The 27,852-nt window shown below is 55.0% G+C and overlaps 12 protein-coding genes across 12 annotated transcripts; 3 read left to right on the forward strand and 9 right to left on the reverse strand.

Moving 5' to 3' along the window:
• Positions 1-1,957: 1,957 nt before the first annotated feature.
• Positions 1,958-2,877, forward strand: F5144DRAFT_589705 (Alpha/beta hydrolase fold-1; the record flags this gene model as incomplete). Its single annotated transcript, XM_066790078.1, has 2 exons — positions 1,958-2,446; positions 2,503-2,877. 2 exons carry the CDS (start codon positions 1,958-1,960, stop codon positions 2,875-2,877), a joined length of 864 nt encoding a protein of 287 aa, XP_066645720.1.
• Positions 2,878-3,375: 498 nt separating this feature from the next.
• On the reverse strand, positions 3,376-5,799 carry F5144DRAFT_525480 (ankyrin repeat-containing domain protein; the record flags this gene model as incomplete). Its single annotated transcript, XM_066786808.1, has 2 exons — positions 3,376-4,598; positions 4,939-5,799. The coding sequence occupies 2 exons, from the start codon at positions 5,797-5,799 to the stop codon at positions 3,495-3,497; spliced, it is 1,965 nt and encodes a 654-aa protein (XP_066645721.1). The 3' UTR covers positions 3,376-3,494.
• Positions 5,800-6,259: 460 nt separating this feature from the next.
• F5144DRAFT_525484 (uncharacterized protein) lies at positions 6,260-8,162 on the reverse strand. The gene is made up of 6 exons (XM_066786809.1): positions 7,855-8,162; positions 7,417-7,789; positions 7,241-7,358; positions 7,125-7,189; positions 7,024-7,054; positions 6,260-6,965 (listed from the first exon to the last, which is right to left on the reverse strand). Exons 1-6 carry the CDS (start codon positions 8,035-8,037, stop codon positions 6,533-6,535), a joined length of 1,203 nt encoding a protein of 400 aa, XP_066645722.1. The 5' UTR covers positions 8,038-8,162; the 3' UTR covers positions 6,260-6,532.
• A 1,242-nt stretch (positions 8,163-9,404) lies between these two features.
• On the forward strand, positions 9,405-11,424 carry F5144DRAFT_87601 (S-adenosyl-L-methionine-dependent methyltransferase). The gene is made up of 4 exons (XM_066793509.1): positions 9,405-9,964; positions 10,036-10,165; positions 10,252-10,375; positions 10,550-11,424. Exons 1-4 carry the CDS (start codon positions 9,722-9,724, stop codon positions 11,328-11,330), a joined length of 1,278 nt encoding a protein of 425 aa, XP_066645723.1. The 5' UTR covers positions 9,405-9,721; the 3' UTR covers positions 11,331-11,424.
• F5144DRAFT_87564 (uncharacterized protein) lies at positions 11,424-12,844 on the reverse strand. The gene has a single exon (XM_066793506.1). It carries the CDS (start codon positions 12,652-12,654, stop codon positions 11,518-11,520), a length of 1,137 nt encoding a protein of 378 aa, XP_066645724.1. The 5' UTR covers positions 12,655-12,844; the 3' UTR covers positions 11,424-11,517.
• A 924-nt stretch (positions 12,845-13,768) lies between these two features.
• F5144DRAFT_482628 (uncharacterized protein) lies at positions 13,769-15,845 on the reverse strand (the record flags this gene model as incomplete). Its single annotated transcript, XM_066785347.1, has 4 exons — positions 13,769-13,930; positions 14,143-14,927; positions 15,202-15,262; positions 15,450-15,845. The coding sequence occupies 4 exons, from the start codon at positions 15,843-15,845 to the stop codon at positions 13,769-13,771; spliced, it is 1,404 nt and encodes a 467-aa protein (XP_066645725.1).
• A 500-nt stretch (positions 15,846-16,345) lies between these two features.
• On the forward strand, positions 16,346-18,953 carry F5144DRAFT_626382 (major facilitator superfamily domain-containing protein). The gene is made up of 3 exons (XM_066792259.1): positions 16,346-16,707; positions 16,785-17,255; positions 17,351-18,953. Exons 1-3 carry the CDS (start codon positions 16,633-16,635, stop codon positions 18,773-18,775), a joined length of 1,971 nt encoding a protein of 656 aa, XP_066645726.1. The 5' UTR covers positions 16,346-16,632; the 3' UTR covers positions 18,776-18,953.
• Positions 18,853-20,119, reverse strand: F5144DRAFT_87652 (uncharacterized protein). The gene is made up of 2 exons (XM_066793510.1): positions 19,910-20,119; positions 18,853-19,830 (listed from the first exon to the last, which is right to left on the reverse strand). The coding sequence occupies exons 1-2, from the start codon at positions 20,063-20,065 to the stop codon at positions 18,931-18,933; spliced, it is 1,056 nt and encodes a 351-aa protein (XP_066645727.1). The 5' UTR covers positions 20,066-20,119; the 3' UTR covers positions 18,853-18,930.
• Positions 20,120-20,410: 291 nt separating this feature from the next.
• F5144DRAFT_609227 (uncharacterized protein) lies at positions 20,411-21,387 on the reverse strand. The gene is made up of 2 exons (XM_066791621.1): positions 20,822-21,387; positions 20,411-20,730 (listed from the first exon to the last, which is right to left on the reverse strand). The coding sequence occupies exons 1-2, from the start codon at positions 21,067-21,069 to the stop codon at positions 20,514-20,516; spliced, it is 465 nt and encodes a 154-aa protein (XP_066645728.1). The 5' UTR covers positions 21,070-21,387; the 3' UTR covers positions 20,411-20,513.
• Positions 21,388-22,621: 1,234 nt separating this feature from the next.
• Positions 22,622-23,264, reverse strand: F5144DRAFT_609228 (uncharacterized protein; the record flags this gene model as incomplete). The annotated part of the gene is made up of 2 exons (XM_066791622.1): positions 22,622-22,639; positions 22,764-23,264. The coding sequence occupies 2 exons, from the start codon at positions 23,262-23,264 to the stop codon at positions 22,622-22,624; spliced, it is 519 nt and encodes a 172-aa protein (XP_066645729.1).
• A 210-nt stretch (positions 23,265-23,474) lies between these two features.
• F5144DRAFT_559566 (kinase-like domain-containing protein) lies at positions 23,475-24,625 on the reverse strand. The gene has a single exon (XM_066788149.1). The coding sequence runs from the start codon at positions 24,585-24,587 to the stop codon at positions 23,658-23,660; it is 930 nt and encodes a 309-aa protein (XP_066645730.1). The 5' UTR covers positions 24,588-24,625; the 3' UTR covers positions 23,475-23,657.
• Positions 24,626-25,010: 385 nt separating this feature from the next.
• On the reverse strand, positions 25,011-27,788 carry F5144DRAFT_589712 (uncharacterized protein; the record flags this gene model as incomplete). The annotated part of the gene is made up of 6 exons (XM_066790079.1): positions 25,011-25,561; positions 25,624-25,827; positions 26,003-26,193; positions 26,342-26,425; positions 26,456-26,634; positions 26,739-27,788. The coding sequence occupies 6 exons, from the start codon at positions 27,786-27,788 to the stop codon at positions 25,011-25,013; spliced, it is 2,259 nt and encodes a 752-aa protein (XP_066645731.1).
• Between the last annotated feature and the right edge of the window lie 64 nt (positions 27,789-27,852).

The following is a 27,852-nucleotide window of genomic DNA, read 5'->3' on the forward strand; positions in this document are numbered from 1 at the left end:
CCCCGACACATGGCGATACTCCTCCCCCATCCCCAGACGCCCCCTCTTAGCCTGCTCAGTCCACCGCTCCCACATCGCCATCATAACCAGCACATCACGCCGCAACACCCTCTCCGCCACGCCCCCATCCCCGCCCCCCCGTCTCCTCTCTCCCAACAACCACCCCACACACCGCGACCCTTTCCCCCTCCACCCCCCTTCAATACTCCTCCTCGCCCTCGCGACTTCCGCATCGTCAACAAACTCCAGATCCCCCATCTGCAGGTTCGTCCCCCGATATGGCTCGCCCACCAGCGCGATGAAAGTCTTGTCGGCCGTGCGGTCGAACACCCCGTTGTGCAGCTGTGTTGCCGTGGGCAAGAGGGGGTCGCTGGCGTACAAGGCCGGGTGTGGGGGCTGGTGGTTGTTGGCAAGGATGAGGCCCACCACGGGCATGATTATGGTGTGGAAGTGGTTGGTGAAGCGACTTTCGGCGAGGGTGAGGGTGAGGGGGTGGTGCGGGTTAGTGGGGTTGGGTTCAAGTTTGGGTAGGTGGAGGGGGAGGGGTTCTAGGTCGAGGTTGTTGATGAAGAGGATGTCGGCTTTGGGGCCCGGGTCGAGCCGGAGACTGGTGGGGTTCTGGCGCGCTTTGTCGAAGGGGTGGGTTGCGAGGTGGGCGCGGACGGCGGCGCGTCCCTCGTGGTTGGTGGCGGCGATGTTGTTGATTCCGTCTCTTTGACGTAACCAACCGGCATTCAGGACTTCCAGGCGTCCGGCCCGGGGTGAAGGACATAGCCTGTGTCTTTCCGGAGTGCGGGTGTTTACAGAAGTGTTGACGACCCGGCCCTACATCATCGTACGCATCTCCACGGCTACGTTCCATATTTGCAACCGAAGCTCCGTTGGAAGTTTCGAAAACAGGTGGAAAGTGTCGATCCCGGTGCTACAATCAGAGCTGGCCGTATCATCATGAAGTTGGTTCTTGTTGGGGCTCAGTGTTGTAGTTGGCTTTTTTTTCGGGCGTGTATTGTGCATTGCACCGGGCTACACAGGAGACGGGAATTCGGGGATGGCGGTTGGTCGTTGAGTCGTTGACGAGCGGACCCTAAGATATTTCTCCTAAGCGTCTTGATTAGGTAACTAGCATTCATTAGAAGTTAACACTCCGCGTGGTGCCAAGAGAGGACTAGTGAACGCCACGGCCCCAAAAGAGGTAACAAGTAAGAGCTGCTGTTAATTATAGGCATCTATTTCCCCAAACGGCTTGTGGTCGACAGAGTATTGCTTGAGCGCAAGGATGGGACTACTGACAAGGTCCGGGGCCTGAAGATGCCATTTGCCGCTTATAGGAGGCCAAGATGCATTAACACAGGCAAGAGGAGGGCCAAAATCAGACTGGGTGTTATCGTGGTTGCCATGATGCCGACGAGCAAGATACCGCGAGGATGGCTGCGAACTTGCTAGGCGTAAACACGAAATCGTGGATGGTCTCTTCCGATTGCTCGCGGAGTTCAAGGTTCCAACGCACGGGAGGGCACATTGGTGTCTACCTACCTACGTACCGCAGCCGACAACACAGATAGAGACGTGCATATACATGTTTGAGAGGGCGGAAGGCGGGGTGAACGGAAGGGGCTACAAGACTGCCGAGCTGTCTCGCCAACATGTTGAACTGAATGCCCAGCTCGACTCTGCCGTCTGGCGCTACCAGAACTCTGGAACCAACCAACTTGACCCCTGCATGCCACCGCCACAACGCTGCCTCAGAGGTCCCAAGTCCCGGTGCCTCCGAGAGCAAACAACGGCCAAACACCTCGATATTACAATAATCACGGAAGATATCGCCCACACCGGATATTGCCAAGCCCGCTTATCTCTCCCCGCTCGAGCTGACTCCCAAGGCTCATCCTCGAGACCCAGACCCGACCAGCGACAACCCACAAGTCACAACGACTCCGCGCCCGTCTCAATTTACATCATGCCACAGACTTCGGATCTCGCCGTCCTTCTCTGCCACGGCTCCTACCACACGCCGGCCCCGTACGGCCCGCTGCTAGAAGCTTTGCAGGCTCGGGGCATCGCCGCTTACTGCCCACAACTCCCCACTGCAGACCTCACGAAGCTCAACGTTGGCGATGTCGCCAATCCCGACTTCGACCGCGAACCCCCGCCGGGAGGCTATCCCCAGGGCGAGGAGGACACAGACGCTGTGCTGAGCGTTCTCAAGCCGTTGGTGGAAGCGAGCAAGGAGGTCTTGATCGTTGGCCATTCATCTGGCGGCTGGGTAGCCACGCAGGCGGCGCACCGTGACCTGCAGGCTGATGTACGAAAATCTCAAGGTCTTGCTGGAGGAGTGATCGGCATCCTCTACGCAGGTGCATTCGTCATTCCAGTTGGCGAATCGGTGAACAGCTTCTTCCAGCCCAAGGACCGCAACTTTGTGACGCCCCCGTTCATGACTTTCCACGTAAGTATCTCATTTAGCTGGACTGCATGAACGTTATTATCTAACAGACAAAATAGAAACATGGGGCCGCCGGACTCGGCACGGTTGTCAACGCGGAAAAGTTCCTCTTCAACGATCTCCACGAGTTCTCCGCGAAACAGTGGGCAGCTACACTCACGGCCTCTCCCATCCTGACTTCGAAGCTCACGAACGATGCATACTCGGTGCTCCCGTGTGCCTACCTAGTCCTGGAGGGTGATTTGACGCTGCCTCGCGAGTATCAAGAAGGTATGGTCGGTCTTCAGGGCTATAAAACGGGCAACTTTACAATCTACAATTGCCCAGCCGGCCACTCCCCTCACCTCAGCTGGACCGAAGGCATGGTCGATACGATTGAAAGTTTTATCGCAAAAGTCAAGGGAGAACGAGGGGCTAAACAAGGTCCCAAGTAAGCCCTTGGAGGTAAAGCGGCCAGATCGGAAAAGGATGGCGTACAGGGAAAGAAGTTGTAGGTCGTGTAGTTAGACGAGTCAATAACGTGCCAGCAAACTCTAGTTAGCTGCTCAATCAATGCTCTCTTGTGCTCGAAGCCTCCTGGATGCCTTCCTCAAGCTAACTGATCGATGGTAATGCATGTCACCCATCTACGATCACACTCCTCCTGCCGCCAGTGCCATCCCGAACCTCCAACACCCGCACACCAACCACCGGGCACCCGTCGCTGTTGCTGCCACCACTGCCGAGCAGCGGAACCGGCACTGGTGTGCCAGCGCGATCTACGACGTTCCTGACGTGAAGCACACGTACCCCATCAACGGATCAGGACCAGCTTGCTAACCCCACAGGACTTCTCATTTGGTGAGACTTCAGGCGCAACTAGACTCGACCGTTCGGATCATTATCTAAGAGCTGGCGAGTGTTTCATTGTTGCCCTCGGTGCGATACTCGGGTTGTAATCATCGCATATGCAAGTTATTGTCTAGAATAATAACTAACTATATGTTTTTAAACGACTTATTACGCTATCATTCACACACTGATCTTCGAACCCGACAAGGCAGCCGCCATCTCATTCTACCGCCTCTGCTAACCGCAATTCCACAGGGGTCAACCGGCTGCGAGATACAGCACAATGACCCGGAATATCCTCCCCAGATACTCCATAGTCGTACATGTGCTCCCGACACGCCGACTTCTCACAGACCCGGCGATGCAGGAGCTCCGCAAAGTGCTGCCGGATCTGTGGATAGGGGGAATCGATTCCCAGTAGGAAAAGCGATGCCCCGATTTTGGAATGTTCCGAGGCGGCGGTGTCAGGGAGCACCGGTGGGTACGGGCGTAGGGCGGGGTTGGCGCCGTACATAAGGAGAGCCATGACCGTCCTCCCGATCAGGTGGCCACCGTCGGGGAGCCCGTCCGCCCACCGATGTACATCGTAGTTCGCCATGACCTTGTACAAGATAGTGGCGCCGGTACGGGTGCGTTGGTCGGGGTCGGCTCCGCGCTCGAGGAGGCGCTGGACGATGGAGGGCCACAGGCACAGGGCGGCCTGCTCCAGCGCGGTGTATTCGATGCCGCGGATGGTGGACACGACGGCGTCGGGGTTCGGCATGTGGTTTACTAGTTCCATGGCAATATCGTTCTGGCGATGGGTGATCGCCAGGGATAAGGGGGTGACCGGGATGGCGTCGGCCCAGGGGTGTGCTAGGACCGAGTAGCAGAGCGCCGCGTCGATCTTTGCGCAGACGTCCGCGCCGTGGGAGAGCAACAGCCGAACAACGTCTATTTGGTTGCGTACGACGGCTATGGCGAGCAGGGTGGTGTCGCCGGCAAAGTCTTCCATGTCGGGGCAGATGTTGATGGTGGCGTTGACGTTGACGCCGGCGGCGAGGAACTTGGCTACGGATTGGGCAGCGCCGATCCTGACGCAACGCACCAGGCCGGTTGATTTGTATTTGGCCGCATCGCGGGTGTAGAGAAGATCCGAGGTGAAGGCGTGGAGAAATGTGGAGGACCGGGCGAGGGAAGACAGGCTCCTCTGGTTGAGATGCTCGACAATGTCGTAAATAAGCTCGGGAGGCAGCGAGCCCAGATCTAGCGTCCTCGTCATTGTGATACGGTCGAGTTGATAAACCAGATGCGGTGAAGATGGGGAAAACGCCAACAGCAGGTTCTCCGTGTGGCCGCGTGCTTAAAGGAGGTCCCTCATCCCGCGTGATGACAAAGAATGTTGGTGCACCGTCGGTCCGTCACGCGTGCCTTTGTTAGTCGGTGTGCGGTTCTCAGAGCGGCGTCACCTTGCTTGCTGTGTATCCGAGTCCCTTTGTTTGTCGGTCGGATGCTCCGCCCGCCATAACTCCTTTTCCCGTCTGAGCGAGAGGCGCACCCAATGGACGGAAATGGTCGCCCAGATAAGCACAAAAATGAGAGGGCTGCCCCAACCTGCATGGGCCATTAGCTTGCATTTGATCTGTCAACAAAGCACCAACAACGCCAACTTGAAACTTACCAACGCCGTAGGCCACCTTTTCGGGCACGGTCCAGATGACCGCCATGGTCCCAATGCCATCAAACAGCGCACCAGCGGCCCAAAACCAATTCTGCTGCGCGATCATCTTACGAAAGCGGGAACTAGCCTCGTACCGCGCCACCAACGCATTACGATACTCCCTGCCACCCGCACCATCCACCCCCACAATATCCTCCACCAACGTAAACACCAACGGCGGCACCCTTCCCCCCTTCGAAACCGAACTAATCTTAAACGGCGCAGGCCGGCGAGTCGCGTTCATCCAGCCGCTCCACACCAACTGCAAGCCAATCTGGATAAAAAACAACGACACCGGTATCGCCAGCGGGCGCACGATCGGGGGGTGGGGCACGGAGGCGCCGATGAGGATGGCGGTCATGACGGTGTAGCCGAAGGAGAGCGTCCAGTGGGTAAAGTCGAAGCTCCAGCGGGTGCCGCCGACGGGGCGGTAGGTGTCGCCCATCCAGATGAGCTTCAGGCACCGCAGGCCGAACTCGATGCCCGTGACGATGCCGAAGAAGGAGGTGATGATGGCGAAGACGATGCCCGGGCGGAGTGTCGTGCCGAGGATCAGGCCGTAATAGAGGGAGATGGGGAGGAGACTGGATTCGAGGACGAGGAGGAACACTATGATGGAGAGCTTCAGCTTGTAGTCGAGGATGCGGTAGCGGAGGCGTGGGAGGCCCGGTAGTTCGGCAAAATCGACGGGACCGGTGATGGCGGCCTGGGCGTGGGAATGGGCATGGGGTTGGGAGGTGGTGGTCGTGGTGGCCGTGGTGCTGGTGTCGGAGGTGGAAGGTGGCGGTTCTTTTGGTTCGTCGTTTTCTTTTGTTTGGTTGGTCATGGTGTCGGTGTTGTGTTGTTCCATGGTGGGTGGTCTAGAACTCGGCTTCTTCAAATGCTGAAAGTTTTATCAAATCTAGAACAAAAGTAGAACGGGAAGAAGCGGCACTAGATGAATTTATTTGGTCAATGATTTACGGAATTTACGGGATGTCCCAGATATTCACGTAAACAGAAGTTAATCCGGGTCTGCGCCTCGTAAATCGAAACCTTATGATGTGTGCCATGGCCAGGTAATGATCTGCCAAAGGAAACAGGCGGGTAGAATCTGGATCCCAATGACGCGAATCAACCAGCCGTTGGAGAATTTGTGTAAACATGGTTCTCGGCTTCCGTCAGGGAATGATGTCATCAACTGATTTGTGGCGATCCATGGAAATCCGAACCAACCCTGGTTTTGAATTAAACCCTGGATATGACCCTAACCCTGCTACTTACCCGTTCTCTCAAAACACCATGCACAAGTCTCAACACACCAAGATCACCCACGAATCCAGACTCTGAACATCAAACAAGGTTGCTTGCGGGGAATACAAGCAATTGCTTGAGTACAAATATTGTTGCATGGCTTCGAAGAATTAACAATTAATAATGGATACTAAACATCATGGAGGGAAGAGAACCTGAAAGCCTACGCCTCTTCAACCTCCGTCGCTTTTGGCCCCCCATCCCGCCCATTTGTTATGTTCCAGGGTATCATCGAAACATTCCGGGGAATTGGCACAGCCAATATCCTAACCCCACCTATTTACCGGGTACCCCTTCTGCGAGTCCTCACCATAAGACGTAGTCACAGTAACCCGGTCCGTCCGCCGGATTGCCCCGAGCGGCGGCGTCGACGGCGTCGACGGCAACGGGTCATCCCTCGTACTCGACATAATGTTCGTCTGGCTGTCTTGGTCTGCACTCTTGCGGCCCTCCTCGCAGCTCGCCGCGTCGACGGCCGTCTCAAATTGTGAGATGGCTGTGTCTGTCGCGCCGCCGCGGTTGCGGGACCGTTTCGAGAGCTCCATCCCCGACTCGCCCTGTCCGCTGCGCGACGGGCCGTATTTTTGGTACTTGTTGCCAGACTCGTCCGAGGAGAAGGTGCGGCGGCCGAAGATGAGATCCATCAACGGTTTCAGGATAGGGATCGACGTTGCGATCATCAGAGTGGAGCCTTCGATTCTGTCTTGTGTTAGTCGAGGGTCTGGTGCTCTTAGGGCTGGGGGCTAAGGAAACTTACGCAGTCCAGATTGTGAGGTCGGCAGTATCATCTGTTGATGGCGTGTTGGTCAGGGACCTGACTACTTGGTAGAACGTCGTGTGATAATACAGTTGACTTACAAACAAAGTCCGGGCTAGCGAGACCCGGGATACGCGTGCACTTGTAAATGGCTACGGCCGTGGCTCTAAGAAGGCATTAGCGACAAGTCCTAGACCTGGAAACCAGAGATCCTTACACGGAACCAATTCCCAGCGCGCAGGAGAGTGCGATCTTTTTCCTCAAGTTCAACTGCAAGTTGCAGAGCACGATGGCAGGGTACACGGCGAAGTACAGATCGGCAAATGCGGAAAAAGCTTCTCGAAATTTGAGTTAGTAGGCTGTTGTCGGAACGGGAAATCGGAAGTATCTCACATCCTGCATAAATCGAGTAATTCACCAGTATCATGGGGCTCCAACACTTCCCCTTGACACTGAAGGTCCACATGGAATGGGTCGGCGTGCATTGCCCAAACAAAATACCCACGCAACCCATCAAGCTGAGCAGGCAAATGATGGCGATGGCCCACATGATGATGGCATGTACCCGGCTCGGATTCAGCATGCGCGTCAACAAGGCCACTACGGCCAGCTTGGGTACCCCGAATGATAGTATGCCCGGTAAGAAGGCGACCATGGTGTACAGGATGGCGTGAGATAACTGATCCTCGGTTAAGAGAGCGGCATGGCGGCCACTGCCGTATGAAACTGCTTTGGTTGATATGGCGACAGTGACCCAGCTGCAAATCTAGAAAAGAAAAGAAAGATGAGCGGTCTGCGCCAAGGCATTGGAAAAAGCGCGGCTGCACATACCATAGAGATGAAGATGAAGTAATCATCTAGATACAGCTTCTTAATGATGTGGGCACGGGTGAACAATCGGGCACCAACGAACAAGGTGCTGACGGCGGTGACGGCAACCGAGGTCGCCAGAATCGTCGGCCCCTTGTCATGGTCGACGATACTTAGACCGGCATCGCTGTTTGCGGCGGCCATTGCGGGGAGGTGGTTGGCGGTTCGTGTGTTAAAGTCAACGCCTTTACCGACAGCTGGGAACCGAAGCAGAGCTAAATAGAGGCGAAACGGCACGGCGTGTGGGTCGACGAAGGAAGAACAAGGTGAGACGCACCAGAAATGAATGCCTCATATATGCAACCGGTCAAAACGTGCACGGGACATGATGTGCAAACCCCATGCTCCCTAATAACAGCACCAGTCCAGGGTTAGAAAAACACTCTTCTCTTCGCTGGTGTGGCGAGAGCGCACGGAGAAAAAAAGAACCCATGCTGCCGGGGATCTGTTGTTGCTGACATGGATACTGCTTCAAGAGTGCAGGTGGTTGTAACCCGATCAAGAATGTGCGACAGAACAAACGGGCATTTCCGACTATGGTCGCCGGTCTCGCCACAGAAAATTGTGGTTTTAAACTGAACCGGGTTAACGCCATACCAACCATAATGCTTTTTTTGCAAAGACTGCTTGGTGGCTCGACACTAGTCTCTTCCGTGATCAGCACGATCAACTCAGGGGCGCGGGGAATGGGGCAACCTTAAGCTATTATCTCTGACTTCTCATCAGAAGTCGGTGACAGCCAGTTTAACATTCTCCTCGCTCGCGTGGCTCTCTCCTTGGCAATCCTCCGTGACTAGTTTTTTTCGTCAGCCAACGGAGATCGAGCAGCATGCATGCACGCCTCCATCGGCATTTGCTTTTGCTTTTCCGCCCCTCCCCCCTCTCCCCCTCTTCCCTTCTTCCTTCTCCCCTTCTCCCTCTCTCCAACGCGACAAGACACCCCGCCGGAGTGATGCCAGACGAAGGGAAGAAGAGTACATCCTCACATCTCACCGTTTTTCGGCTGGGCGGCCAACGGCGGGAGAGATCAACCTCCTTCGGGTCGAGAGGCCGGCCCAAACCGTCGGGTCGCTGTCGGGTCATCAATCAAGGGATCTGACTGGCTGGCAGGCCACTAAGCCTAAGGAGGGCTGGTGAACCACTTGTTCAGTGCCTATCCTTCTCTCAGCCCAGACGCCCCTCATCACTAACAGGCTCCTCTGCCTGGAAAGGCAATGCTTTACGGGATGGGTCTTGCATCGTTACATCGGAGACAAGTCCGGCCTCCGGCCGGGGACCTTCAGGGTGAAAACCGGGGGTCGTCCGACCACCCCTGTACCCCAGATCGCCACGACGCCTTGATCTCGGTAGGTTGAGATCTTCGGTGGCTTTACAAGCGATGTCGTGTGGCTTGTCACTAAAATAGCGTCTGCCGCTTCACTAAATGGCTTGTCTGATGAACAGTGGGACTTGCCGTCTTGGACTCGTGTTGGGTTGCATCAAAATGCAAGTCGAGCAAGACCCATGCATTCGGAGTTGAGGACATTCCGAACCCCCCGGCTCTCTCAGTATTTACACAGCAATTCTGCCGCGCTAATGGGAGTCCATGGGTTGATCAACTCGGTTTTATTGGCAGATCATTGTCGTTGCGTTGTCTTTGCGTTGGGGACGCCCTTGAGTCAGGAGAAAGGGCCCGTGTCTTCGAGGAACATAAATCCACTGATCCCAGCGGCGTCGTTGTGTTGTTGGCATCCAATTCCCTCCTATTCAGCTTCAATTGCCCCAGGCAACTTCGCCACGCTCCATTACCCTTGCACATCGCCCTCCCTGCACCGCTGACACGATCAAGATGGCCACCACCAATGGAACGGCAAACGGCAACCCCCAAAATGGCCTGGTTGGTGTCTCTGCTGCTCTGCGTCCCAATGACCCGGAGAGTGTTCCGGGCCTGATCCAAGACATTTCGGCCGCTGGCTACGACCTGGACTCCGATGACGGTGCTAGCCGGCTGCGGTTGTTGGGGAAGGCCCGCGATCTAGTGCGTGCACTAGAGACGCCGCGGGAGACTATGATTAAGCATTGCTGGGCCCAGGTAAGCCGTTCATGGTGCCGGCAGTTGACCTGCATTTAATAGTTACATGGTTCTGATATCGTGTGTCTTAGCCATCCTGCCTCATGGCGCTATCCATCGCCGTCGATATTGGCTTATTCCACCACATGGTCAAAGATGGTGATCGGCCAAAAAAGGCCGAGGAGATGGCTGAGACCCTTGGCATCCATCCCCCTTTGTTGTGTAAGTACTTCGTACCATGGAACATTCCAAGCACCATGGAACATTCCAAAATGCCCCTGGCTCAGCCACTGACGTCGGCCACGCAGGTCGCTTGATGCGCCACGTGGCCGCCATGGGATACATCGTCGAGGTGGCTGCCGACGAGTACAAACTCACCAATTTTACCAAATCACTGACTATCCCCATCATCGGGGATGGCTACCCCTGCATGTACGTTTCCAACCCCCCCCCCCCCCTCCGCCCAAACAACCCCCCTAAACCCAACCGAACCCAACCCAACCCAACCCAAACAGGGGCAACCCATCCACTCTCCCGTCCCCCCCCTCCCCCACTGCCAGAACCCCCCACTAACCACCCCCCCCCCCCCCCCCCCCCCCCCTCCAGTGTCAACGGCTGCCTCGCCGCGCTCAACGCCACCCCCAACTGGCTCTCCACGCACGCCTTCCAAACCCCCAACGACGTGTCCCACGGCCCCTACCAAGCCGCCTACAACACCCCCCTCAACTTCTTCGAATGGCTGCAGGCCAACCAGCCCTACGGCACCCAATTCAACCACCACATGGGCGGCTACCGCCAGGGCCGTCCCTCCTGGATGGACCCGGACTTCTACCCCGTGCAGGAGCGGCTGGTGCAAGGGCTGGATACCACCACCGCGGACGCCGCCCTGCTGGTGGATATTGGGGGTGGGTTGGGGCATGACCTGGCGGAGTTCCGCCGGAAGCATCCGCGCGCGCCGGGGAGGCTGGTGCTGCAGGATGTGCCGGCGGTGATTGCGCAGACGGCGGGGTTGGATGCGAGCATCGAGCCGATGGTGTATGATTTCCATACGGAGCAGCCGGTGGTGGGGGCGCGGGCGTATTATATGCACAGTGTGCTGCATGACTGGCCGGATGAGGTTTGTGCGAGTATCCTGGGCAGGGTGGCGGCGGCGATGCGGCCGGGGTACAGTCGGCTGTTGATCAATGAGAATGTGATTCCCGGGACGGGGGCGGATTGGCAGGCGACGGCGCTGGATTTGATGATGTTGTCGTTGTTGAGTTCGAGGGAAAGGACCGAGGTGGATTGGAGGAAGTTGTTGAAGGGGGCTGGGCTGAGGGTGGTCAAGATTTGGAGCACCGAGAAGCAGAATGGGGTGGAGAGCTTGATTGAGTGCGAGCTTGCATAGGGGGGTTCGGGGGAAGGGAGGTGCGTTGGTGCATGCTGATAGTGATGATGTGACGACAGAACACGCGGTGCGTCACGTCTCTTGACAACTAATACTAACTAATAATACGAAACTGTCTGCTTTCTGACACTGGATCGTCCCGGGCTTTTCTCCATGTGTACCCACACCGAGACCCCTAAACCATCACTTAGCTGCTTGTTGCCACTGCCGAGGAGCACTCGGAGAGATATTTGGTCGCTGTTGCGCTGATCGTCTTTCCAACCATGACGATGGTGGTAAGGGTCTGGGTGTAGGTCTCGGCGATACCCGTCAGAGTGACGGTTGCGGTGGTGCCGTTGGTCAACACCCCGGTCGTGGTGAACAACACGGTCCGCGTCCCCACCGGCTCTTCAGCCCGTCTGCGCACGTCACCGCCAGCAACTCCTGCGTGGTTCAATCTTATATCTCTCCGTCGCAACCCCGCGGGTGCTGCAGGCGTTTCGGTCGGTGTAGTAGGGGGCTCGGAGGCGCTATCGCAACTGGTAGGCTGGACTGTGGTAGTTGCTCCCGTCCTGGTTATCGTGAAGTAGGTGGATGTTATGACCGTGCTCGGGTTGTCGCAAATCACCGAGGTCGACGTCACCGCGTCCGTTGTGACGGTGACGTAACTGGTCCGTGAGAGTGGCTCGGTGACAGTGACGATAGTTCCGTCCGTGTAGTAATCAGGGTCCCAGTAAGGTGTCGTAAACGAAGGGAGCAACGTCACGCTTGTTTGCGGCAACCATCGCGTGGTGGTTGCCATGCAGACCTCAGTCTCGGTTATTCTGGTACGGGTCGGGGCTTGTGTATATGTGGACGTGTAGGTAGCCCCGATGTAAAAGGACAACACTGCCGTGTTCGTGCACTTGGTGGAGTACTCTGTCAAGTCGGTCGTCATGCTCACCATTGCGACTGTCCCCGAATACCTCGTAGTGAGGGGGACATCGGTGCGGGTCTCGGTGACCGTCGTTTTCGACGTGACTGTCCTGAGCACCGTAGTGGTTGTGGCATCGCCACTAGTGGTACTAGGTGTTGGTGTTGGGTCCTCCGGCGGGTAGATGTATGAAACAGTCACGCATCCGGTTGTCTTTGTCGTTGTTGTGGTGGAAGGCCATGTCCATGTTGTAGCCAGCGTCACCCAAACGGTTGGGTCAGACGGATTCACCGTTGCCGTGGTAGTGGTCCACTCAACCACAGTTGCCGTTGTCAATGCCCGTTGTTCAATGCCGGCCGCCGGGCTGGGACTTCCAGCGGCTGATGCCAAGGTGGCAAGCCAGGCGAAGGAGTAAAGTGATGTCTTGAGCATTGTACTGGTGTAGAGGTATGGGACAAACAAGAAGGGGTTGCAAGATCAGAGAATAAAAAGGGCAAACGTCAGTCGGGGACAGAAATGGGCCTCTTTATATTGTATCGGTAGTGTTGTCTGTTTCCAACGGAATTGGGGTTGCAAAAGGGCTCCGGACTTGACACATTGGGTGCTGGCATATGCGGTGGAACCTCGAGCCCGGGGCTAATCTATAGCCGTGCCTGTGATGATGCTAGGCGGGAAAGTTCAGAGGAGCTTGCAGCGCGAAGTCCGGCTGAATCCTACCCAACTATGGGACTTATGGCCCGACTCACACTTAATTTAGGCGATGACCCTCAGGATCCGTTATCCCCTCATCGGACATGTAGCTGTTAACAGCGATGTCCGGAACGGCCAAAACAACGCCCCCAAAGTCTGGCGATGAGGTTCCCAACAAGGAAGCTGTACTAAAATGTGGGCTTGCCGCGCCTCCTTCGCGCATTCTTTCCTGCCTTTACATCTGCGTAGATAGTGGGCCGCCACACCCTGAGATTGCTTCTCTTGCGATACCGAAAGGGGTCTTCCATAATACAAAAACGGCCAGCTCACTCCGCCGACTCGCCCACCGTCATCAAGAGGCCAACTTCTAGTGACTTTGGGCCACAACGAGCGTAGAAGCAGAGCGTGTCGACTATGAGCCAATATCGATGGTGTTGGCTGGCGTGACCCATCGCCGGCCACAGGTTTGAGGTAATAATCGTAGAACCATCTGACCCTTGCAACGTTGCGGAGGTTGCATCGGTGAAGGAGTGTGCCGCGCTCATGTATGTACCCGTTTTCGGCCGTCTCACGTCATCGGTGAATCCATAGACCCGGATTGTCTTTTTAAGGTCCGATACCAGTAACAAACAAGTAGTATTAATATCCTTTTCCTAAGGAGTCCTTATTTTGCTGCGAGTGAATGCGGCGCTTTCATCGTCCGATGTACTGATTCTTTCCCGTACCATAGAGGTGCCAACAACATCACCCTCTGAGGTAGTAATCTGGATTGCTAAGCATTTGTCAGGAATGACCGACACAGAAGAACAACGAAAGGCTGAAGCTTGTCTCGTTTCAACCCCAAAGAATGAGTTACTTACGAATTAGATTTGTCATCGGCGAGTATAAAGCTCGGTACCTTGAAGTGACCATTGATACCGGTATGTATTAAGCAGAGGCTTATTTGCTCATGCGAGGGTTGCGTGTCTTCCGCTGACAGTGCGTCCATTTGCTGCCGGTCGCACCCACTGTTATGGAACTCATGGGTTTCGAGATCCGATGGCGAGACCGGCCGATGGTAAGAGAGTGGTAGGTGTATGTCGGGAGTTGTTGCATTTAATACCCACCCCTGCTCCCCTTCTCGGTGGTGCAGAGAGGATCTCAAAGGCCGCGCGCGAATGGTGTGATCCACTGGCCGATGCCTGGGCAGAGATTGGTTCATCGGGGGTACCAGTCTTCTTCATCTTTTACCACTGGCATCATAGAAGTCCGTGGCGAGACAGGTAAGTCTTCTGGAAAGGAAGCGATCGAGGCCGGGGGGAGGCTGATGGTGTATAGGGTGGGGGCGCTCGAAGAAGTGGGTGACAAGGCAGGCAAGCTGGGCGATAGTCCTGGAATATCATGGAGGCTTGCCTCTCCGCCCGTAGGACGCAGGGTTAACGGGGAAAACGTGAAGGTGGCTGGGTGATTCGCCTCGAATGCTTCCTTGAAGCGGGCCGCGTCTAAGTCGTAGCTGGTGCCGCCTTCCGAGGTCAAGGACGCCGTACTCTTTGAGCGCGATCCGAATAGCTTCGACTTGGTCTTCGGCGGCTTGGGTGGGCGTCGGAACTCGACGGTCGTTTTGCCGCCACCCACTACGTCTACAAGGTCGACACGGTTCTCTCGTAACGTGGGGCTCCGGCGGAAGTCGACTAGCGGCCGTTCGTATGGCCTCTCGTCCCGCCCAATGAAGGACAAGGTTGTCTTCTGTGAATCCTTTGATGTGGTCTTCCTCCACAGCCGGACCACCTTTTGCTGGGCAATCAGCTCGCCCCGTTCCCAAATCTTTTCTGCGAAGTAGCGGCCCAAGAGTTGCCGCTCCCGCACATGGACCAGGAACTCTTCGCGGTGCGCAACCGTGCCGAACTGGTATAGGGAGTATGAGCGGTACACCTTGTAGCCCTCGGCATCTTGTATTGTGATGTCGTGAGCTTCGAGGAAGGAAACGGATAGGTCTTCAAGGTCTTCGTCTTCGAACCATATGTTGCCGCGTGGAACTGTTCGCGGCGAGTTAGCGGGTGATTGATGGGCAGAAACACGGCGGCGAAATGGGAAGTGAGAGTGCTGACTTCTGTGGGTGACTCGAACCTGAGCACCCCCCGGACCACGGCCAACATACTGGATCCGCCTCCACATGTCATCTCGCTCGATAATCGTGAGCTTCTGCAGTCGTATTTTCTCGCCGATACGCTTGCCGTGGGGGTTTTGTAGGCATCTTGGGTAAAGTTAGCGTACTTGAGGATCAGCGCACGTAGGCACAAGTGGTCTTACAGTGTTGTTGGGAGGTCAAGTGCTTCGACAGAAGCCCGCCGAGGCGGGAACCCCATGAAATCTAACGTAATTCAGTATCTGTATCTTAAGGACACAGCTGATTCAGTGAAGGAACCAACCTCGTGCAGGCCTCACGACTGGAGACCTGAATTCGTTGGATTGTAACGGCGGTGTTGTTGGGCCGTCGAGGGAAGGGGATTGGACTATCGGAGGCGGCGTGGGTTCCCTTAGGCAGAGTCAGCTAACACGGAGCTGAAGATGTCGATAGGAAGAAGAGAGGCTTGCGTCCTAAACATTTGCACACGACGCTGGAGCCGGTCAAGCTCTCTATCGAGTTCGTCGTTGTGCTCCTTCAGCCGGCTTTCAGCTTCAGCTGACCAAAAGAATTTCCAGGCGCGACTTCTGTGGCCCGCGGCCATCTCCTTGTCCATCAACTTGGTACATCGGTCCAGCATTTGCTGCATGTGTCTCTGCTCGGTGGGCATGGCGTTTTGCCAGAGCCGCTCATCTTGGAGCTCCTCGAGCATTCGTGACAACCGTTCCACCTGGCGGGGCGCATTTCGTTCGGTTCCGAAGTGCTTGACGAGCCTGGTGACAACGGGAATGACGCTGACGATGACGCCGACCACCTCTAAGCCCGACATCTTTCCCAGAGATAGGTAGTACACTGTGTTGTCAGTCTGGACAGTGTCGTGGAGTCGTGGACTCGTGGGAGATCGTCGCCGGGCCGTGTCTCAAACTTTTGAAAGCCCCAACGGCCAGCAAGCTTGATGTGGGGACGGACGATCCGGGGATTCCAGGGGAAAGCAACGCTCGGGCGGCTCCCTCCCTTGCCAGAGTCACTCTTGGATCGCTTGGGACTCACCCGATCACCGGGCGCGCTCCGCCTACCTTGGCAATATTGGATTGCCACGTGGAAAGGAGCATGGAGCGCGAGCATGGCCACGTTCGGTGAATCCTTTTTGGGGGTCCGCGGGGGTGGGAAACGGCCCAAATATCGGCCGGTGTGCTTGGAGGCAGAATTGACGCCCGTTGTTGAGCCGCATTCCGGCGTGAGTTCGTGTAACAGGCTGGAAATAACGAGAATATGGGCCAATGACAAGTTCAGATCGAAGCCCGTGGCCACCCTTGCAGGTCGGGGAGAGCCAAGCCTGCAACCATCTTTCAGCTGCGGCGAGGTCTTCCACACACACCACAACTAGCCGGGCGCACTGCGGTTTGCCCTGGTCCATACAACAAGGGGCCCAGGAACACCGGGGCAGACTTCCGTGATGCACTTGCATACGCAATCTAGGCTAAAAACCCACGCTTTGTCCAAACTCAACCAGGGGACGAGAGGGCGAGAGACCTCGTCACTCCAAGTTGGAGAGCCCGCTCGACTCTCGCTATTCAGTCTTCAGGTTCAGTCCATCCAGCTAATTCCCTATCAACATGGAGACCACGGCAAAAAAGGTCCGGAATTTCTGGGACCCCATCGATATCAACCGCGACATCCAGCATGTCCGGGTAAGTCAGACTCGGCCCGGGCCTCGGGACCACGCTCCACTTTTGGGATACTCTACTGACATGGGATGGACAAATAGGGTCGACAAAGAAGAGAGCAGAGAATTCTGCGACTCCTCGACGGCATTGGCTTCAGCTGGAGAGTCTATGCCGTCGCATTTCTGGGCTTCCTTGCCTCCAGCTGGAGTTTGATCGCCATGGGGGTGGTCTCCCCAGCTCTCTATTATGTCTACTCCCCCGAAGGCCGCATGGCCGTTGACGTGGCTCAAGTTCTCGACCTCGTAACTCTCATAGCGACCGTCCTGGGAATGCTCTTGTTTGGCCACCTTGCTGATCTCTTTGGCCGGAGCTCGCTCTACGGCTTCGAACTCCTAATCGTCTTGACCGCCATCGGTGGCGCTGCCTTCTCCTCGGAGGGATATATGTTTGGGGCCCGGGCCTCGTCTTCAGTCTCCGTCAGCGGTAGCGAAACCCCGTATTCTAGTTCCATGGACATCTACGCATCCTTGGCCTGGTGGCGATTTGCTCTTGGGTTTGGAATTGGCGCTGAGGTTTGTGGAGCCCCCTTCCTCGGAAATCGGGGAGGAAAAGAAGAGAGGTATCATTTGGGGGCGGTTCGACTAACATGTGCCACTTACTCGATCAGTACCCAATGTCCGCGGTCATTGCAGCCGAATTCTCATCTACCGAAGGCCGCGGCACTCTCCTGGCAGCCGTTTTCTTCGCACAAGCCATCGGACGCCTGCTTGCCTATGGCCTTGGGCTCGGCGTGCTCCACGGTCTATGGAACGGCGTTTCTGTGCCAGAATTAGGGGAGGCCCATGTGGTTATGGATACGCTCTGGCGGCTTGTTCTCGGGCTCGCAGGCATCCCGGCCATCTTCGCCATCATCCTTCGGCTCTTGATTCCCGAGACCCCCAGGTTTTACTCGGCCGTCAAACGAGATCTTATGAAGGCACGAGAGGCAGTTATGAAGGTCGGATCGCGCTCGCCGAGCCTAACGGGAGACTTGGAGTCGGTTAACTCGGACGTCGAGGAGAGCGAGCCACAGGAGATGACCTCGTGGCGAAGTCGTGCGTATGCCTACTTCTTCGGCGCCACACAGGGTTGGAAGCCTCTGCTCTCCATCTCGCTCCAGTGGCTCCTGCTCGACATTGTCTTCTACGGCACTGGTTTCGATAGTCCAGGGACGCTCGCTGCACTGTGGTTGGATAAACCGGTCGAGGGCACCCTCGACGACTACAAGAAGGCCTACCCCGGGTTTGACGTCTGGAAAGAGGACTACGGCTCCCCAAATGCCGACATCTTCCAAACCATGAACAATAACCTGGTTAGGAGCCTTCAGCTTTCCTCCGTCGCTGCTGTCGCCGGGAGCTTAGCCGTCATCCCGCTCGTGAACTACGTCAGCCGCAAGACACACTTTGTGTGGACTACAGGGATCCTGGCCGTCTTGTTTGCTGTTATCGCCGTCACGGTCTCACAAACGTACGGCAAGCCTTCTCACGTCGTCAGCATGGTTTTCTATGCCTTGACCCAATTCATGTTCAACCTTGGCCCCAACACGCTCACATTCATCCTCGCCGCCGAGGCTTTCCCGACCGAGTTTAGGGGGACCTGCTACGGCATCGCCGCCGCCGCGGGCAAGGTCGGGGCTATTATTGTTCGTCCCATCACGGAAACGGCCGGGAAAGGGCAGACTAGTATTGTGGCATTGCTCTCGGCCTTCGCGGGCGTGTTGTTGCTCATGACATTGCTTGCCTGGTTCGAGCCGTGGGGGATCGGCATTCCTCGGGTGCAAGAAGCGAGGGAGAAAGACACCGGTGGCTTGATACCAGCTCGCCTTGCGAACCTGAGCCTGGAAGAGGCGGCGCCATGGCCCTTGCTCGACGAGTCTGATAGCGTTTCTGGTCCCGACGACGCCCATTCCCACAACGAACCGGAGAGGCTCCGAGAGAAAGTAGGGGATAGTACACCAGCAGGGGGGGTCGCTAATGGGGCCATTTCGGGGAGTAACATGGATATAGAGCCCCCGCTACGGCTATCCGATCCACAGTGGATGGTGAATCGTTAATTAGACGCAAATGGGCGGGTATTTTACATTCTGGTATTTGGGATTCTTGGACGGCTTTTTGTCATCTTTAATGCGTCTAAGTAACAAAGTGTTATCAGGTTTTATAGGAACAATGCTTCAGCCCTCTATCACCAACGCAATTTGCCTCCAATTCCTTAATCCGAAAAGCTGCTCCCGACACTAGAATGGCTTCTGTGACTGGTTAGGTCCTCCGACCGTGCTTCCTCCTCAGTGCCCTGGTTTTCAAGGTCACGTTGCCCTTCTTCCATCTCCTGTACTGATTGGATTATCTCAAGCAGGTCTTCATGCTTCTCAATGACGGATTGTAGGGCGTTCATCAAGTTGCAATCATGGCGCGTTCCAAAACGCCACGTTCGTATGAACAGAACGCAAATGTCCTTGAGTCCCCAGTCGCCCGGTCCCGTCGTTTCGAAAACCTCATCCACAATGCCTGGGAAATCGAACGAGTCCATATTTCGTTCTATCGCCTTGTAGAAACGGTTTCTGGCCAAAACCTTCAGCGCTGGCACGCAAAACATGTCTCCCATGGCGTACATTCTGACCGAGGTTAGCATGGCATGGGGGAGGTTAGTGAAATACCCTGCGGGGTCCTCTTCGAGTCCCTCCTCAAGCTCCTCGTCCACTTCTTCAATCTCCCCCTCCACAATGTATTCCTCCTCGTCGGAACTCCCATCACAGGAGAGATTCAGTCTTCGCAAGCGTTGCCAGTATTGGCACTTGATTAATTGCCCAGTGCACTGGCAATTCTCGCACATGCAAGCACTGCATCTGCAAGGTGCGTCGCCCCAGGCACCCTCGTATGCTCTCACCATGCCACCGCTAAGCTCCGCGTCGTAGTGGTCCAATCCCGGGATGTCCGTGCCGTGGCGCAGGGAGAACATCAGGTCGTCGACGGATTGCAGGACAGAGTCATCGCAGTGTTTAGGATCCAAGTGGTCTTCGTCGTTGTAGTTCCCTGTGTAGACGAACCGGACAAACTTTGCAAATATCTCGGGATCCTCTTGGGTGAGGTCGACGCGGCCTGTGGCAGCTTCCTGCAACCAAGAAACGTGATCAATGATCAATGCATTCAAAACTAGTCACGACGTACGCGTAGGGAATAGGGAAACTAACCACAAAGTTTCCAGAGCATGCTTTCTCAAAGAACGGCGACTGGGAACATATGACCGCGCGATGGAGCCTGAAGGTTTGTCCGCCACATGTGACGGTCAGATCCGTGTATTTTTCGTCCCCGTATAGACTAGCGAGGCCGTCGTAAATGGCGGCCATTGTAGGCGTGCAGTTGGCTTGACGTAGAGGGTAAAGGACTACTTGCCACCACAGATGGTGGTAGAGTTAAAGTTTAAAGAGTGCTGTGTGATATGGGATTCGGACTGTCCTTTGAATCTCTGCTGTTGACCAGCAAGAAACTGCAGCTTCCCTGCCGGCACCTGCTTGGCGTTAGGCAGCGACGACGGCCACGTTGAAACTTCCCCAGCTAAAGTCGGTGATTCATTGGTAGCCGGTCAAATGAGTTAGCTGTTGGTTCCCGACGGAGCTCGGAGTCTAGGACAGCAGGGGATTCCATGAGGGGACATTGTCATGTGGCAAAATGGAACAAGAGATGTCCACAACCATCTGGATAATTCCTATATCGTCACCATATCTGCTAGCACGGACTGCTTTCATCCCCGTCCCACCTGGGCAACTCTTGCCTGCACTGTGTGCTCCCTATACGCTATGTCGAGCACCCAGACACATAGTTAACGGTGGTCATGCATCCATCGCCCCAATGCTTGGTGCTGCATTTCTGGCAGCCACTCTTGCGAATATCCTGGTAATCCCACCACATCTGGTTGCCGGTCCGCACGCAATGAGACTTTCCCTGAATGAAAATACCACAGCCATAGCCGCCGAAGATGTTTGAGCAGGCACCGCCCTGGGGCCGCCCACTCCTATCAAAGCAAAGGTGTCAGGCCTGCTGTCAAAATGGCGAAGTCTGACTTCAGGGCGGAGGGGGGGATGATCTCTACACTCAGTACATACCCGCTGGCTCCGTAGTTGACGTCGTCATTGCAGATGAGCTTGCTGTTGACAGCATCGTCACAGGCCCGGACCTGAAGGGAGGAACACATGCTGCTGCCCTTGCAGTCGTAGCTGTCTCGCTTGTCCAGAACGCTCCTCGGAACCGGGGAGCTCATATCCTCCACATGGTTGTGGTCATGGTCGAGAGGGATGGCGCTGGCCGTATCCATGGTGGCAAACACCAGGCTAGCGATGATGTCGAAACGCATGTTGGGTGGGTTGGTGATGCCAAAAAGGGGCTCGGCTTTCGAAGCTGGGATGGATGAATGCCAGGGGTGATGAATGTTGGAAGGGTTTGGTGCCGAAATGGTAAGTTTTTGGTTCAGAGGAGAGATCCCTTCTACTTTATATACCCAGCGAGAAACGTTCCTGAGTCCTAACCGAGCCTTAGGGCTCTGGCGGCCCGTAAACAGATCCTCAAGGTACTATCGAAAGATTGGACTCAGCCTTGTGTTACCAACCTTGAAATAAAGCTTGTCCGTTTACACAGATCCTCCTGCAGAGTTGGAACACGCCGAAGCGAGGTCGTCGTTGGTCATGCAGTATTATTGTAGGACGTCCCTTTCGGCCCTTTTCGCTCCTTTATGCCCTTTCTTTATTCTCCTCGTATTAATAGAGTCAATCAATAAAACCCCGAGTTTAGAGTCGCCCTTATTTCCAGTACCACACTCGGATTTGCCGGTGATATTTCCGGAATCACGTTATGTCTCGAGGGCATGCATGAGGTCTCTGCTGCTCTATGGCTGGTAACTAATCCCTTATTCCACCGCCTTGGCTCTGGGACATCGACGGGATGACAACTTCGCCTGAACTCATAAGGTTGAATTCAAGTGTCAACTTGCTCGCCTAACTACCCATTAATTACCCTTGTTGACGCTGCACGGGTCTTATTAGTTTCAGCAGCCTCGCAGCAGCAGCGGAGACGTCAGGTTCAGCTACACAACCTTGTGTAATGGTGCTAGATCGATACCGCAATGATCTTCCTGTCAACTCCACACTGGATCCTGTCAACTCCACACTGGAAGCTTACCTTCCATAACGGGCTGTGTAAGCGGAGCCGATAACGTGTTAGGGCTTGTTTGTGCTCTGGTGCGCGCATACTTTCGCCGGAATAACCGGGTGTAGAGTGAGGGTGCTACATTGTTTTGGGGGCCGGTCTCCAAACCCAAGGTCAACAAGTACCACATCCCTGGACACCTTGTCGTCAGAGCCAACCCCCGCCATCGTGGTGCATCCACGGACGGTAACATGAAGGGTCATGAACTTCCCGAATATGTGTTCCCAAGAAGCCGCCCCGGGATATTCCAGAACTGAGTTGCAACCCTGAACCAGAGTCCTCGCGTGGTCGTAAAAAGTTCCTCTCGGGGGACTAGTCTTGTCCAATGGTTATCTTCAAAGCCACACTGTACCACACATTTCGATATCACACCATGCCATCACAATTAGCCCCTCCACTGGGAAGGTGGTATGTCGGGCTAAATCGAGTGACGAGTGGGCTACATCCCGGCCACAAACATGTGCCGCATGTCGGTCTAACTTGTTTGACACGAGTGTTGTAGACACGCGGAGGGGGCCAAAGGCGATGCCATTTCACTAGAATCTAATTACGGGCAGCATCAAGCACAATTCAATTTGTTAAGAAAGAAATGAGGACAGCAAGAATATAGGTACCTACCTATTGATTTGAACAACGGGGAGAAAACAACGTGCCCCGTGTGAAAGAGGCACCTTGTGGAATAGGTATTAGCAACTCATCTTCAATCAAAAGATCTTCCGGCACTACACAATAAACCACACCTTGCTGTGGCACAGCAGGAATAAACGAGACAGACCTGCCTGAACCAGAGCCCAGGGCCTCCCAATCCTTCTATGGACGTAGGATCTGCTGTGCCCCCCATCTTACGCTCATATCCTTTTCAAATAACAGATTCAACGCGTCCTCAAGGACACACCCTCCAGACTTGTTATTGCCACTCATATCCTCACCCTCGGGCTGGGGCACAATCTTGATACGCCCGGGAAACACGTCTTCGAACATGTTGTCCTTGAACCAAATCAGTGGCCTCTCGGAGCCCTTGATCCCGGCGGTAAACGGGTTCATCAGCACAGCCACGCGGTCGGTAGCGATGGCGTACATGGGTCTCACCGTGTTATCAAAGACGAGCGGGAGGAAATCAACCAGCATGATGCTGTCAGCCAAGAGGAAGATTTCCTCACTGGCGGTGACGCCGTCGTGCGAGGTGGATGTGATGGTAGCGCGTCCTTCGGTGGGGTGCATTGTGATGGTGTGTTTTTGGCTGTCGAGCACCATGTTGCTTGGTTGGTGGACGTACTCGAGGAGGAGACTCAGCGTGCGAGCGTCGGTAGCCCCGGTGTGAAGGCTAAAGAAAGCGGTGGACGGCATGGCGAGTTGGTATATCTACCTAGGTACCTAGGTACCTACTAAGAGATCCGCAAATTCGAGACCCTCGAGTTGTATAGATGATTTCAAGCCTCGGCCTTGTCAACGAGCAGGCGTTTAAATAAGTTTGGGCGTCGCGATTTCTTCAATATTAGCAACACGGTTTGCATGGAACAATGCCTTTGTCACTTACTGTCAGTGAATGATGGCCACCCCGAATGCGTCATAGCTGTAATTAATGTCACTACAAGGGACTTAGGGTTAATACAAGTAAATAGAGGTCTTTGACTGTAAACGATCAAACGCTTTCCTTCTATGCTCTATTAGCATTATCCTCTAAGACCATCTAGGTACCTAGGTAGGTACTCTTGCAGGAAGTTGACTGAGCATTGTCTTTTATGTGCTCGGGAACGCCAGCCATCCTTCGATCACCTCTTTGAACCCCATGGCAGCCAGTCTCTTGGAGACTAGGCGACGCCAGTCCGACTTCTCCGGACCCTCGATGTCGGGGAAATCCAACCCTGATGAAAGGTGAAACTTTGTCCTGATCCACTCCCTCGGAACGTACCCAGCAACATCCCAATCAATGATTCCCATCCCCCGATTGTCATCAGGCTCAACAAGAATATTCCCAGGGCCCAGGTCGCAGTGATAAAACACTAGGGAAGAAACATCCATGCCGATTCCAATGCAATTTTCCCGGAGGATGTCAGGAACAAGGCTCTTATCTTTCCGCAAGTAAAGCTCCGTCAGCTGTCCTCCATCAACACCGGAGATTTGTTTCCCCTCCCACTCGGCCATCTTCTCACACAGGTCTGACACGCGATGGACATAATACCGCCTCAGCTCCTCGCCCATAGTAGGCCAAGCCTCTGACAGCGTCTTCCCGGGGACGCGAGAGGCGATGAGGTAATATCGACCATCCCACTCGCCATGGTAGAGCACGGTAGGGATCTTGAAGTCGAGAGGCTTCTTGCCTTCCAAGAATTCTAGTGTGACGTGCTCCCGCGTGGCTTCTGGGTCCGTAAGGTTTTGTATCTTGATGAATGCTTCTCCAGCGCACCAAACAGCTGATTGGTCTCCGGCGGCGTAAACCCGTGGTAGGTTGGGTGAGTCAGGCGGGTGTGGTTGGCTTTGTGGGGAGGGACCGGGGGGTGGAGGAACGTCGGAGAGGACAAAGTACGCCCCGCTTCCATCGCTCCATGATGCCTGGCCGGGGTTGGGGTGCGGTGTCGCTTGACGAGAGAGCAGGATATTTTGGCCAATTAACCAGGTAGTGGCATTGATGACTTGGATTGAGTCGTTGACATGAATTGAGGACGACATTTTGGTACAGCCACCTGCCGGTGGGAAAATGAGAAAAGTGGTGGGGAAAGGACGGTTGGTCAATCACAAACTTACCTTAGGTACCTTAGCCAAACATCATTTCCCCACGTGAATAAAACGGAATTAGGTAGTCCTGCGATGAGTAAAAGCCATGGATGTTGCCCCAAAGAAACCCGGAGACACCATTAGCTTCATCAAGAAAATGGAACACCAGGATGAAAGGAGTCGGCGAGAGCGGTGATATACAACGGGAATTTAGTTGTTAGAAACATGACGTATCGTATTCTGTACCTTGTTCACGCACGCCGCACGCCGCATGCCGCACGCCGCCCAGTGATGGACACAACCATTGCATGGGAGGCAGCAATATAGGGCACAGGAGACGGACTAGGATCCCACAGTCGTTGTTTCCCCGTCGTCCTCTTAGCAGTCATCTGCTCGCAATTTGTCCGAGCGAGCCCTCATCTCCTCGTCTTGCCCCTCGTTCATCTCGGTCAGGTACTCTCGGAATTTCATGGTCATATCGCATATCTGTTTGAAATCCTCCTCTTCCAACATCGCGGTCTCGCCCTCGTCCTTCTCCTCCAAGGGCTTGGTTAGAAAGCGGTACTCGGCTAGGGCGACGGCAGTTTGGAAGGCTCGAAATGTTATGTTAGTCCCAAGGCAGTTCACCCTCTGCAACAAGGTGTTCATCTTACCGTTTCGAATCTCCCGTCCATTCCACTTCATATCCACCATCTTCTTGTTCTCCTGGACATAACGTCTCGCAGAGTTCCTGATCTTCATGGTCGTACCACGCTCTTCCTCAAGCTTGTCAAAGAACTGGTCCCAGATTTCGCGTCGGTAGTCGCGGTCTAGGCCTCTGTAATGGATAACGACATGGATACGAGAGACAATGGCATCGTCGAACTTTCCGACGCGATTGCTGGTGAGGAAGAGGATCCCTTGGTAGTATTCGATCTCTCGGAGGAAGACTAGCGCACAAATTTTGATTAGCGCCATGGTTTTGTTTGACTGCAATGGGGCAGTTTCTCACCAGACACGAGGCTGTTTCGTTTGATATCGCAATCCATTCGCTTCTCGAGGAAGACGTCGGCCTCGTCGATGAGCATCACGGCACCCCATTTGTGCGCAAGCTCGAGCCACTGCCGTAGCCTTTTCTCCATCGCAACCTCTTCGGTGCCAATGTCGCCACAGGTCAAGGCGAGAAGGGGACGTCCCGTGAACTCGGCGATGCATTCTACCGGGGCTTTAGCTGTAGCCACGGATGATAACCTCACTTGTTTAGGAAAATATTGACTCGAAATGAACCTGCGGTCTATCCCATTAAAAGACAGGCTCGTCAGCAAATGAAAGGGCCGGTACGGTAGGGATCGAAGAGGATGGCATCGAGGCTCAGGGGAAGTAGGGTCGACTCACATATGTTTTTCCAACCCCTGGTCCGCCGTGGAGGAGAAAGACGAGACCTTCACCCTTGTGCTTGATGAAGTCGGCGCCCCATACTTGCGACTTGTCACTGGCATAGCGTGGGTCTGTGTATTTGTATACCAATGCCTTGATCATCTTTTTTCTTTCCTCCGGCATGACGAGCTTCGCGAAAGGATTTCTGTCGGGTTTGGCAGGTTAGCAGTACCTGACATCGAGCGTTTCTAGTGATGCAGAAAAGGTAACAGTCAGTAGGGTATTGAACCCTTGAGGGGGGGTAGGAAGATCATTGATATGAAATGTTCGGATCCCAGGTGCGCGTGCCGAACACGAATCCCTCCAATGTCCGAGAACAGAGCAGATAGCCGATGTGGCAACCAGCGTCATCCACAAGATCGGAGAGCTCCTTGATACTGAGATCGCCATCATTAGTCGTAGGAGACGTCTGGGTCTGCTTCACTTGTCTCGTCATCTCGCCCCTGGCCCACTTAAGGGCCGCCGTGATCCCCGTTTCCCGCGCCCCGACGTCAACCCGCTCCGGGACGATAAACGGCTCAAACCCCCGTTCGGTGCCGACGAGGGAGTAGTACGAAGCGGGATCTGCGTACGCGCGGCCATGAATCTTCCAGGGCAGCAACGAGGTTAGCATAGGTAGGTAATTAGCGGAATCAGGGACCGGGAATCCGCTTAAAATAAAGTTTGAGGGGAAAATGAAACTCGACACACCACTCTTTTTCCTGGTTTGATCGGGTCATGCCTATACTCGACATGCTTTCCCTGGAGGTGATCTATCCACTTTTTCCCTCTCTCCTCCAAAGCGGCGCGGAGCTCACCGCCGTGCATCTTGTCCCAGATCTTGCAAGGCACCACGTCCAGTGACTCGATCATTTTCTCACCCTTGAAGGGCTTGATGGTTATCTCTTGGCGGCCCCGGGTGATGCGCACGCCATTGGATTCGAGATGCCACAACTTAATGTGGCAGAGCTGTTTGATTTTCATTGACGAGAGGGAGAACTTATCCATCTCAACCGAGCCCACCATATAGGCGTCTTGGCCTTCATCTGACTTGACGTACACGGTTTCTCCGGGCCGAAAAAGATACCACAGCATGCGGTAGGTGCAGGTTGGGATATCCCGTCTGTAGCGAGCGAGTTCCTCGGCGATGGCATCTTTCAAGAACGGCCTGACAAAGTCTAATACCAAGCCCACATGAATGCGAGTCTCACGGGATACCGAGTTGGTTCCGTTTGCCGTGGCGGCATCAGCAGCGAGCCCCTGGTTAGGATCGCTAGCGACCACATCCGTGCCGTTTCCATCATCAATCCTCTGTGCGTAACTCTCGAGAGCCTCAATGTGATGGCCAATGAGGGCAAAGGGCTCATTGAGCTCAACCGTTCCACCCTCAAGCTTATCCTGCGTGTCATACGACGCGACGGATTTGAGAGCACTGATGATCACGCGGGAGAAAATGACGATCTTGGTGTAGTTAACATCGACTGAGATGTTTGGGTCGCCGATGAAGCCCCTCTTGGGCCTTTCGCGAAAGTAAGACACACCAAGTGTGCCCATCGGGACAGTGGTGCCCAGCACCGTGATGACGTCGAAAACGGTGTCCTTCTTCCTGATCGGCGACGTTTTACTCAAGACCAACTCAAGCTCTCTTTCAAGGTTAAAAGGGCCATCCCAAGCCATGGAAGCAATGGGATTGTTTCCGATATCTCGACACTCGACACGGTAGCCGACATTGAGGTGTTCTGGAAGATCCAGGCCCAGCATCACCGCCTCAGTTTTGTCGTTGGCTTCTCGTGTTATCTTCTCTTCGTCGTTCACCCGGGGGCCT

Source organism: Chaetomium tenue (genome assembly GCF_020726465.1).
Source record: "Chaetomium tenue strain MPI-SDFR-AT-0079 chromosome Unknown F5144scaffold_2, whole genome shotgun sequence".
NCBI classification, from domain to species: domain Eukaryota; kingdom Fungi; phylum Ascomycota; class Sordariomycetes; order Sordariales; family Chaetomiaceae; genus Chaetomium; species Chaetomium tenue.

Bases quoted from the DNA above. Each gene is read 5' to 3' on its own strand.
- F5144DRAFT_626382 (XM_066792259.1), top strand. From the start codon at position 16,633: ATGGAGACCACGGCAAAAAAGGTCCGGAATTTCTGGGACCCCATCGAT. The intron at 16,708-16,784 runs GTAAGTCAGACT...ATGGACAAATAG, and splicing joins GCGACATCCAGCATGTCCGG to GGTCGACAAAGAAGAGAGCA. The intron at 17,256-17,350 runs GTTTGTGGAGCC...TTACTCGATCAG, and splicing joins GGTTTGGAATTGGCGCTGAG to TACCCAATGTCCGCGGTCAT.
- F5144DRAFT_609227 (XM_066791621.1), bottom strand. From the start codon at position 21,069: ATGCGTTTCGACATCATCGCTAGCCTGGTGTTTGCCACCATGGATACG. The intron at 20,731-20,821 runs GTATGTACTGAG...TTGCTTTGATAG, and splicing joins GTCAACTACGGAGCCAGCGG to GAGTGGGCGGCCCCAGGGCG.
- F5144DRAFT_87601 (XM_066793509.1), top strand. From the start codon at position 9,722: ATGGCCACCACCAATGGAACGGCAAACGGCAACCCCCAAAATGGCCTG. The intron at 9,965-10,035 runs GTAAGCCGTTCA...CGTGTGTCTTAG, and splicing joins TTAAGCATTGCTGGGCCCAG to CCATCCTGCCTCATGGCGCT. The intron at 10,376-10,549 runs GTACGTTTCCAA...CCCCCCCTCCAG, and splicing joins GGGGATGGCTACCCCTGCAT to TGTCAACGGCTGCCTCGCCG.
- F5144DRAFT_525484 (XM_066786809.1), bottom strand. From the start codon at position 8,037: ATGGCCGCCGCAAACAGCGATGCCGGTCTAAGTATCGTCGACCATGAC. The intron at 7,190-7,240 runs GTAAGGATCTCT...ATGCCTTCTTAG, and splicing joins GCGCTGGGAATTGGTTCCGT to AGCCACGGCCGTAGCCATTT. The intron at 7,055-7,124 runs GTAAGTCAACTG...CGCCATCAACAG, and splicing joins CGCTAGCCCGGACTTTGTTT to ATGATACTGCCGACCTCACA.
- F5144DRAFT_559566 (XM_066788149.1), bottom strand. From the start codon at position 24,587: ATGTCGTCCTCAATTCATGTCAACGACTCAATCCAAGTCATCAATGCC.
- F5144DRAFT_87564 (XM_066793506.1), bottom strand. From the start codon at position 12,654: ATGCTCAAGACATCACTTTACTCCTTCGCCTGGCTTGCCACCTTGGCA.
- F5144DRAFT_87652 (XM_066793510.1), bottom strand. From the start codon at position 20,065: ATGGCCGCCATTTACGACGGCCTCGCTAGTCTATACGGGGACGAAAAA. The intron at 19,831-19,909 runs GTTAGTTTCCCT...TCTTGGTTGCAG, and splicing joins CATGCTCTGGAAACTTTGTG to GAAGCTGCCACAGGCCGCGT.